The sequence below is a fragment of the Euprymna scolopes genome, chromosome 9 (assembly GCF_053919585.1).
Source record: "Euprymna scolopes isolate OS-2025 chromosome 9, ASM5391958v1, whole genome shotgun sequence".
NCBI classification, from domain to species: domain Eukaryota; kingdom Metazoa; phylum Mollusca; class Cephalopoda; order Sepiida; family Sepiolidae; genus Euprymna; species Euprymna scolopes.
The window spans coordinates 73,399,041-73,410,788 of NC_136490.1; the positions used below are offsets into that span (position 1 = coordinate 73,399,041).

The following is an 11,748-nucleotide window of genomic DNA, read 5'->3' on the forward strand; positions in this document are numbered from 1 at the left end:
TTGTCATTAATTTTAATAATCTCTTGTTTTTTACATAACCAATATTCAATATTTAAAAAAAAAACCTTAATTCTCGTATAATGCCAAGATTTGTTGTGTCATTAAGTGCATAGGAATACAAAACATGTCATTAGGTACATTAGGAATACACATTTCCATTTTCAACAAAATAGATTAGATTTGACAAATAAAAAAATAAACGAAAATGAAAAAGAAAAATCATTGCTACAATAGAAAAATATGAAGATAATCGCCATGGTTCATTGCATGACCTTTCATTTTTCTTATATCTAACAGTCATTTTTTTAAAATACTTACTGAGGAGATCTGGACTAGTTTCTGCTATAATATTATTTCATTTCTCAATGGTTACAAATTTTAATAACTGAAAGTTTTTTGGGGCTCAGTCGTTCAAACTATCACTTTTTTTATTTTGTTGCGATTTACATTTTTATGTAAAAAATAAAACACAAAGAATCGGAACAAAATAAAAAATCGAATAATGACGTATTAATTCAGTATAAATACACATTTCATTACATCTTAAAGTAATCATCTATATAAAGTAAAATAGATTTTCCCTTATTTCTTTAACTTAAATAGATTTTAAATAGTGTATAGGATGTATAAAGGTACTGTTCAGCTGGGACAAATGTTGGTTCCTGTTGTCAAAAGGAAAAATGTTATTTTCACTTGATTTCATCAAGTTTTATATCTAATACTGATCAGTATTTTATTTTTAGTCATAAAGGAAGAGGAATAAGGTTGTTCTTCCTAATTCAGATGTATTCCTACTCTATCTATTAACACAAGAAACAAATTAACAAGACAAAGATCTAAAAAGTCACTTGCCAGAAAAAAAAAGAGGAAAAGGAAATCATGATTTGTCCTTCCCACTTTCTTTCTCTCATTTATTCCATTGCTTTTGGAGGACAAGGATAGTGGAGGTACATAAAGAGAGATAGGGGTAGTGATGGAAGACACAGATTTTGCCGCCTGTTCTGATTTTAAAGGAAAGAAATCTAGATTTGTCCTTCTCACTGTTGTTCTCTTTGTTTTGTGGCATTAGTTGATGGCACTGGGCAAAAAGAAAAACTAGACGAGAGAAAGAAGGATGAAAGCTCGAAAGAATACTGTCTATATTGGTTTTAACCAAGATTCGATAGTAAGCAATAAAGATTTGATGGCTAGGTTAGTTAGCATACCATACTAAAAGATCAGTTCAAACTTGGGCATAAGAATTTTTACTCTGTGCTCGTCCTAACATGAACTCAAACATTTCACATTACGATACTGAACACATTCATTTGACTTTTTTGCTTATAATCTACATATGTTATATAGCTGCCGAGCAGAAGAGTAAATTATCTATCTATCTATCTATCTATCTATCTATCTATCTAAAGTTGTGTAGAAACAAGGAGATTGGAATCGCCATGTTTTGACAGATTAGAAAAGCATGTCAAACTCGGTGAAGATCAATTTGCACCTTAACTGACCGAAAGTTGACGTAACGTCTGTCACGTGTTACAGTTTGCTGGAGCATCGGTGAGATGGATTGAAGAAATTGTAGGAAGAAGATCTAAATGGGGTCACCTCACAAGGCAGGGAGAGGTCTCAGAATGGAGACGTATAAGAACCACCACAAGCCAAGATCATTGATCACTTCTCTGCTTGCCTGGGAGTGAAATAAAACATGTACAAAACAAATTATTCGTCTTGGATCATTGAAACGTCATGTTACAATGGATGCCAGCTCCGCAAAGGACGGATGGTAAATTCCCCAGGTAGGCCCAAAAAGACAGAGGCAGCTGACAGCAGAAAACGGGTATGTCGTCGAATGTATATGTGATGTGTAATTCTGTTAACATGCATGCATCAACACACCTAGACGAGACTAATCATGGGCCGTAAAGTAGACTGTTTCGTATATATATATATATATATATATATATATATATATATATATATATAGATGACAACATATAGTTCAAGTTGTGAAGAACCACAGATATTCAGTTGGGCCACGTATGCACTTTAATACATGGCGATGCAACACAACGCAAATACGTATATGTAGATATGTGATTATACATGCAAGTATGTTTAACTAGTAACGAATATACAAATAATATCTAAACCCCCCACTATAAAACATATTCGTCCCTCAATATTGGTACCCCTCACTATAACATATATTGATTTGGTCACATGGTGGTTGTGATGGTTGTGGTAGTGATGCTGTGGGATGGAGATGTGCTGTTTGCTTGTTTAAAGAAAAATGAATCCATTTTTTTACAAAATATCCCCCTCTCTCTCTCTCTCTCTCTCTCTCTCTCTCTCTCTCTCTCTCTCTCTCTCTCCCTGAGACCAACCCCTCATTGTGAGGAGACCTCTTTTAGATCATCTTCCTTCACCATCTTCAATCCAACTCAACGATCCTCCAGCAAACCGGTACACATAACAGACGTTACTTCAACTTTTGGTCAGCTGTTCAGATACCTTCCAGTGCAAACTTGACCTGTCACAAAGTCTGACAAGATTTGACATGTTTTGATAATCTGTCAAAACATGGCGATTTAAATGTCTTCGTTTCCACTCAATTTTAGATAGATAGATAGATAGATAAACTGATAAAGAGTCAGATGACAGATAATTTACTCTTCTGCTCGGCCAACTATATAACAGATAATCTTGGTGATGCAGAATATTTATAGTAGTATATTAACATATGTTCATAAGCAAAACATACTTATTTCCATATAGTTGCAAGAGATGTTAAATATCGCCATCAGTAAACATGCATATCTATTAGATATTGACCGGGCAACACCGAAGATGTGCTGGTAGAAGACTATGATTATTCAAGCCAACAAATTTTGTCAGCTAAAATATGTTTTAGAATAATCAAAATATTTAGAATAAACATTTATTTACATTAATGTAGGAATGTAGCTTAAAAATATTATCATAACATAGTTGACAACTTAGAAATAATAACATGCAAAAACATCAATAACGTACACTAATGACATCATTTAGAAGGAAAGGTGATCTTTTTGAGATGTGGAAATTAATTAAGTTAGTCAGAGTCGAGAGAGGGACAGAGACGGTCTTCAGATCGTGATGGCTCAGATTAGATGAGGTCAGAAATGGCGATGGTCAGAATGAGCGTTGTATCTTTCCAAAAAGATAAAAATACTCTGGGATAAAAAGTTGCTGAACATAAAACCCGAGGCTCTGTTGTTTTTTGGGGACAATTTATATGGCAATTTCCCGTCAAACAAGACCAAAGAAGATGTTCCCGATTGGCCAGATGTTGAAATCCCAAATAAATGTTACGTTTCCTTTGTATTGTTTAGGTATTTATATATATATTCTTGTCCCGTCATGAACTGTATTTAAATGTACATACACACGAAATGAACTCTAGATAGACAATTACAACGCTAGACGGTCGTAGATAAAGACACGTACAAGGCACGTCATATATAATAGATGAATGTGACACGCATATACACTCTCATACAATCTAACAACGAGACGACACACTGTATATATCACAATGCTAAAAAGAATAAGTTAAATAGACGCAGTTTATACACACTCACTCCGCTAAATAACATGTCCACGCATTAAGGCAACATGTAAACCAACAAATATCTATGTATAAACATATACATAAATACACTATATGAACATACATAAATACACATATATATATAAACATGTATAAGCATTTATATATATAAACACATAAATATGCATTTATATATAGATATATATATATATATAGATATAGATGTAGATAGATATTTATAATATATATATATATATATATATATATATATATATATATATATATAACTAAATATGCATGTCTATGTAATTATGTTAAGATGCATAAATGTTGTTATAAATAATACATTATTTATTACTCAGACACTGGTGTGCATACATACACACACACACACTGATACTAACTCATACAGTGAATGCATTTACAATTATATAGATAAAAAGAAGATATATGAAGATTATTAAGGCTTTCATTTGCATGCAAAGTAATTTTCTGTAATGGAGATGAACAGGACCCCCTTCTCCTAGTGATTTTACCTGCTAATTTTTATCTATAATCACATTCTTTTCTATTTTTCTACTTTCTCCTATCCTCCATCTCCTTATCTTCTCGGCTGGTGGTGGTGGATGTGGTGGTGGTAGTGATGATGCAGGATGGGGATGTGCTATTTGTTTGTTCAGAGAAAAATGAATCCATTTCTTTTACAAAATCTTTTCTCTCTTCTCTCTCTCTATTTTGTTATTTTCAGTTTTGTTTATTCCTTAATGTTTTATTGGTTGTGTTTGTTGTTTGTTACACTGCTCTCTTACCCTGAAAGCTACTACTACTTCGACTACTTGCTTATCTATCTCATCCAACGATAACAGTCCTGCTTCTCCCAATGAATCCTTCTCCTATGGCTGCACAATGCAATCGATGATGCACACCTTCTGTTACAAGAAGAACACTTGAGATCACAAACACAAAACGTACACTTGGTTTTGCTGTTATATCTCTTCTGACTCTTTTGACGCAATGATGACTTTGGACAAGCTAAAACTTCTTGACAAATTGCCGTTAGACATGGTTTTGAGCTAGCTCAGATTCAAACTGCACTTTTCCATGCAGTTCTGCATTTGATCTTTGCATCGTTTTTTGTTTTCCTATCCAGCAACAGCTAAGATGTAACTTACAATAAATCATTTTACACTCTGTTTTCCTTCTACATCCTAATAACATGACCATCTTTACAAAATTAGTTTTGGCTGACCGTAGCTTTTATACAGAAACTATTCTCTAGGTACACATATGTATACATGGTAGATGTCAACTTGTGAAAACACGTCATACCTTAGCCAATAATTACTATATTCTCCAAATTAAAAGTGCATCAATGGCAGGATCTTTTGTAGAATACATCTTATTTAAAAAAGGCAACCCTGAGTATCCACTATCGCCATCAAGCAGGACCTAGCCATCACAGTGTCTTTCAAGTGACGTTTGAATACCAGTTTAATCCTCCCAATTAACTCGTCCTTCATGTTATACTTGGAAGGGTTAGTGTGTTTCTCAACTGTATCTTTAAATTTTTTATTTCCATACTTTGTGGACCAGGCGCGTACGCAGCCTCCCAAATTTTAATGAATCATCATTATGCCAGATCAAACATCCCCATTCCTGTGTCTCGATACATCTTCTATCATTATATGTGATCAGTTTTCTATAATAGTCAACCATATAGGGGCCTATTCGTGACCAGACACACACACAGACGTTCAGCTTTATATATATATATATATGTTTAAAGAAAAAATAGAAAGAAAAAAAACCGAATGAAATTATTAAAAAATCAACGTTTCGTCCTTGTCTCAGAGGACATCTTCAGGATAATTGAAATAAAAATGTGATAAAAGAAAAAGTCATAGATCGTGCGAAAAAAGACAGTTTTTTAAAATCCAACCCACGTCGGGAAAGGACGAATATGTGTGCGTCCTTTCCCGACGTGGGTTGGATTTTAAAAAACTGTCTTTTTTCGCACGATCTATGACTTTTTCTTTTATCACATTTTTATTTCAATTATCCTGAAGATGTCCTCTGAAACAAGGACGAAACGTTGATTTTTTAATAATTTCATTCGGTTTTTTTTTCTATTTTTTCTTTAAACATAACGTCAACCACCGCTAGTACATTTTTTCATTCCTTATACATATATATATATATATATATATATATATATATATATATATATATATATAGGTGTGATAACATTAAAGCAATATCATACATATATATATATCAAATAGAAAATGTAATAACAATTTCACAAAAATAAGTAAATAAAAATCTAAAACTATATTGTTGAAAAAAAAAGGCAAAACAACATGAAATAAAGATCATTAAATGATGCAAACTAGATTGCTCTTCCCATGATTCCTAACTCCATACATATAAAGAGATAAACCAAAAATAATAACCTTTTGGTCTGATGAATGAAAAGCGAGAAATTGTTAATCAACATGAATCTATTTTTTCAATATTCAAGTACATAAAGTTAAGTATGTGTATATGTTTATATATTTGTATTTTTTTATTGCATTTTCACCCCAAACAAGCACAGTGCCACTTTGATGTAGGGGGATACAATCTGGGATAGAATTTATAGGGGTACTATGTAGGGAGTTGAGCAGCAAGATGTCTGTTTACATTACACTTAAACTTCTGCATGTCAGTACAGTCAGGGAAGCAGGAACTCGAAAGAGAATTCCAAACTCTAGCAGTCCTAGGATAGAAACTATTAGAGTAGAAGACCTTCTTACATGTAGGGATTTCTACTGTGTAGGGGTGGGATTTTGTTGTTTGTCGAGTTTGTCAGGTATACAAAAATGTTGAAAGGGTACAAGGGCTTGTGGTTCGTTGGAGTATCTACCATTAAAATATTTGTAAAACAGGCAGAGGGATGCAACATTTCGTTGATGGGACAGCGGCTGAAACCTAGCTGATAGTGTAACTCACAAACCTATTAGAGATTAGTAGCAGATGCTCCAGCCCAAATGTGACAACAATACTCCATATATAGGCGAATGGTGGCCTTGTAGAGATACAGGATACTCTCAAGTGTAAGTAACTTTCTAGCATGGTAGAGAGAGCCAACCTTCTTTGCAGCAGCATTAGCAATGCCCTCGATGTACGTGTTCCAACTCATAAATGTTAAGCCGAGGAGTTCGTATGAAGTATTAGGTAATATATCATTAGCCATAACTCTTGGTGGTTGAACAAGTTTCTTGTAGATATTAAAGGAAAGAAGCTCAATCTTGGCAGCATTGAATGTCACCGTCCATTTTTGTCACGATCCACTACAGACTGAAGGTCTTCCTCTGTTGTTTCTACCATTGCCTTGCATACATGTTAATTAATTTTCCTCTCATGTCTGTTATAGAGTGTGGTGTCATCAGCAAACATACCCATCTTAGAAACAATTTTATCAGAGAAGTCGTTTCTGAATATCAGGAATAATAACGGTCCAAGGATCGCCCCCTGAGTTACACCCACATTTATATCATACTGTTTTGACATACGACCATCGAGGACAATCTGGATTCTTCTCTTATTCAAGAAGGATTTAATTATGTTAAATAGTCGTCCAATGATACCATAGGACTTTATTTTCATGAGAAGACCATCGTATCATACCTAGTCAAACACCTTATATATATCTAGGGCTACTGCCCTAGCCTCCCCTGCTTTATCTTGTGCATGGTATTCACAACTTGGGTAAAGATAATATTTTTTAAAAATATGTAGGTGCACCTGAACAATCAGCACCTCGTTAGAATTTTTTCCTGTTTGTCTTTTATCAACTATTTTTGTGAATTATTACACACTAAGTTACCAGATTATAAAAAAATCAATATATAAAGATTTGGAAGGGGGTTCAGTTCTATATACAACGTTCTAGTAAATCGATTCCTCCATTTTCAGAAGCGATTTACAGCCCCAGTTTAATGTTTGCTACTTAAGCTCCCCCTCCATTATTGTGATTTTTTCTTTTTTTTTTGTGACTTTTCACTTTGAGAAAAGTTTAGTCTGCCCCCCCCACGTCATTATTTTCTATTTATTTATTTACAGCTTTTTAAAAAATGTGTTTGCATTTAATGACCCACGCTATTTTTTTAATAGTATAGTCTACTCGTTGGCCCTTAAAAGTTAAAATGAAAAATGTTCAAAATAAAATGTGATTTTGAGATTATATTGTCTTTTATTGTCTTGAGAAACATTTTTTAAGTGAGGAGTGAAAAAATAAAACTCAGGAAGCCTCCAAGCACTAATTAACACTAAAGAGGCCCTACTAAAAGCACTGCTAAAACCAAATGTCTACCTCTCTCTCCATGAAGAGAAAATATTTTTAAAGTTAGGTCTGAAAAAAAAAATCTTAAGGATCCACAGGAGCTCTACTGAAAGCAGTAAATATAGTTATAAATATGATTATAGTTATATATTGTCTACTAATATTTAAAGAAGTTTTTTAAACTCAACGGGATTCAATTACATTTATTTGCAAGGAAAACACGTTAAAATAGGTTAAAATAAAACAAATATTGTTAACCTTGTGTATGCTTTTAATAGCAGCAGTGGCTTTTAATATAAGACAAGGCAGCCATGAAATAGGTAAGCAGACAATTTTTTTGAAACCGGAAGTCAGAAACCGGATAGACGATTTAAACGCCCAAGCAAGCAAGCAAGCTGATCTGAGTTTTATGATTATATAGATATGTATATTACTTATTATTTATATTTACTTTTTAAAAACAGTGCAAGTTTTTCACGGCTGTGTAGCTTGACTGTACTATAAGTTTATGGTCGACTGCGTATACCTTTACGTTACGGACACCTCCTGATATCGTTTGTTATTTTTATAGCTTTTAATGTTATTTTGTAGTTTCTGATATTTTAGTAATAATGAAATATTAGGTATCAGCGTCTCCTCCGAGGAGATCAAGGAATTAGTTTTCCTTAAGAAATATCGCCCCTAATTTTTAGGACGTAAGTAAATAAATATATATATATGTATATTATTATTATTATTTTTTATTTTTACTTTTTACAAACAGTACTCTACGTACACGTGTTTCGAGCCCTATTACACTCAAGCTACGCTGATGAGCTGTAGAACAGCAAAACACGTATACGTAGAGTACTGTTGTTCCTTGATCTCCTAGGAGGAGACGCTAATACTGAATATTTCATTATCGATAAAAAATCAACAACAAAAAAATATATGTGTGTGTGTGTGTGTGTGTGTGTGTGTGTGTGTGTGTGTGTGTGTGTGTGTGTGTGTGTGTGTGTGTGTGTGTGTGGAAAGAGAGAGAGTGAGGGTGTTATAAGTCAGTGAGAGAGATATAATTAATAGACAGAGATTATATATGAGTTTTATTTCAATCAGAAAGTTGATAAATGAACCTTGAAAATTTGATATTCTAATGAAAACAAAGATTAGAAATAATTCAAATGTGAAGTCTGTGATTGAGCCATTCTTGATGATATCTAAATGGAACAAACATACAAATATACTTACAAGTGTACACTCGCATATACAAATAAATTAAAGCAGTCATATATATATATATATATATATATATATATATATATATATATAACTGCTTATATATTAGTGGCCTGGAAAGGCCACAGGAGAGACAACAGGAGCAGCAAAACTTAAGTTAGCCTGCTAGGACACTATATATACAAATATAGGCAAACTTGGGCATATTTTATTATGTTAGAAATACAGGTTCTGTTTTACTAATTGTTATAAAATTTTAACCACAGAATAGTATTATAATCTTCAAAAAAGCCTGCAAATTTTTATGTAGTTTCGTCCTATACAACCACATATATGAGCATTTCAATATTCAATTTGGCTACTAATATATATATATATATATATATATATATATATATATATATATATATATATATATATATACTAGTAGAAGTGCCCGTCGTTGACTGGGTTCAAAAACAGCCTACAGAAAATGGACTGTGATTGATGAAAGTATGATAGGTTATGAAAAGGAGGGGGTTGTAAAGAGATAGGTTTTGATACTCAAAAATTTTACCCTAAGTAAAATATTACGAAAGTAAAGATAATTTTCGCGAAAATATATTTTTTTATATCAACTTTGTTTCCATTCGTAGCCAAGAGTGACCAACAAAATGTTTCCTTACAAAGAGAAAATGTTATATATATAATAATATCGTCATCATGTTCGTCCTTCGAAGTCGAAGATGACCATGACATCAATGAGTAAAAGTAGTGTTTTTGTGCTTCCGGAGATGACTTGTAAGGCCGATCCGGGCTGGAAGGCTCTCCCACAAGTTGGCCAGTGGTGAGCAGGTGTTGTGGGGACAGAGCTTGTGCTCTGGCTTTGTGGGTTGCACGTTTCTGTGCTGCTTTGAGGGTTCTTCTCTCTTCAGCTGTTTCAGCTCCTTTGTTGATGAGGTGACGCCAGTGATGTCTGTTTTATGCAAGCGATTCCCAGGACTCGGTACCGATGGTGAAGTCTTTGAGGGAGACTTTGAGGTTGTCCTTAAAGCGTATTCTTGGTGCTCCGACTGAACACTTGCTTTGGCACAGCTCGCCATACAGGAGTTGTTTTGGGATTCTTTCATCTGGCATGCGGGAGACGTGACCAGCCCATCTCAGTTGGGTCTTTCGAAGGGTAGTAGTTATGATGGGAAGATTAGCACTTTTCAGGACCTCTGTATCAGGGACTTTCTCTTGCCATCTGATATGGAAGAGATTTCGGAGACATCTCAGGTGGAAATGGTTCAACGTTTTTTCGTGCCTTTTGTAGGTAGCCTTCAGCTTGGTGTCGATGCTGATTCCTCTCCTTTCCAAGACTTTGCTTTTGAGTCTCCCGAATGCGCTGCTTGCCTTGACGATTCTGTTGTTGATTTCGAGATTGATTGTGGCTGTCCGAGATAGAGTGCTGGCCAGATAGGTGAAGGTCTCAACCGTTTGAAGGTTCTGTCCCTTGACTGAGATACTTGGCTCATGATACAGATTTCTGGGAGCTGGTTGGAACATAACTTTGGTCTTCTTGGTGCTAATTGTGAGGCCGAAGTTGTCACAGGCTGCGGAGAATTTGTTCATCTGGTTTTGCGATTCTCGCTCGTTGCTGGCATTGAGGGCACAATCATCAGCAAAAAGAAAGTCACTCAGCATTGCTTCCTTCACCTTTGTCACAGCCTGCAGTCTCCTTGGGTTAAACAGCTTTCCATCTGTTCTGAATTTAATGTTGATGCCTGGTGACTGGTCGCTGAAAGCGTCAAATAGCATTGCAGAAAACATCAAGCTGAATAGTGTAGGGGAAAGGACACAGCCCTGTTTAACTCTATTTGTTACCGGAAAAGCCTCCGATGGTTCACCACGGTCAAGGATGCACCCCATCATGCCTTCATGGAATTGACGAACTACTGTGATGAAAGTACTTGGGCAACCGAATTTCTTCATTATTTTCCACAGACTATCCCGACTGACTGTGTCAAATGCCTTGGTCAAGTCGATAAAGGTTGTGTAAAGGTTTCGGTGCTGTTCGATGCATTTCTCTTAAAGCTGATGAGCGGTAAAGATCATGTCAGTGGTCCTCCGACCAGCACGGAAACCACATTGACTCTCCGGCAGGAGTCCCTGTTCCAGGTGACTAAGTAAGTGGTTGAGGAGAATGTGAGCCAAGATCTTTCCTGCTATGGACAGGAGAGAGATACCTCGGTGGTTATCGCAGGATTGGTGATTTCCTTTTCGCTTATAGATGTGAACGATTGTGGCATCTTAAAACTCTTGTGGTAGCTGTCCCTTCCTCCACATGATCTGATACAAGCAGGTTAGCTGCTTCTGCAAGGCTGCACCACCAGATTTGTAAACCTCAGCTGGGATGGCATCTTGGCCTTGGAGCTTTTCCACTGGTTGACTGCTGAATGGATTTGCTGACCTCTTCGATTGATGGGGGGGGGTTGTCGAGCTCTTGATTGATGGGGACTTGGGGGAGACGTTCAATTGCTATATCATTGCGATTGAGCACTTTGTTGAAATGGTCAGCCCATCTGTTGAGGATCTCCTTCTTTCCTGTGAGTAGAGTTGAGACGTCGGCACTGAGCAGAGGAGAGGATCCCGAAGACTGTGGTCCGTA

General features: G+C 35.4%; 1 protein-coding gene across 1 annotated transcript; it reads right to left on the reverse strand.

The window, feature by feature from the left end:
* Window positions 1-2,207: 2,207 nt before the first annotated feature.
* Window positions 2,208-11,072, reverse strand: LOC145284584 (uncharacterized). The gene is made up of 2 exons (XM_080133497.1): window positions 10,370-11,072; window positions 2,208-2,266 (listed from the first exon to the last, which is right to left on the reverse strand). Exons 1-2 carry the CDS (start codon window positions 11,070-11,072, stop codon window positions 2,208-2,210), a joined length of 762 nt encoding a protein of 253 aa, XP_079989623.1.
* Between the last annotated feature and the right edge of the window lie 676 nt (window positions 11,073-11,748).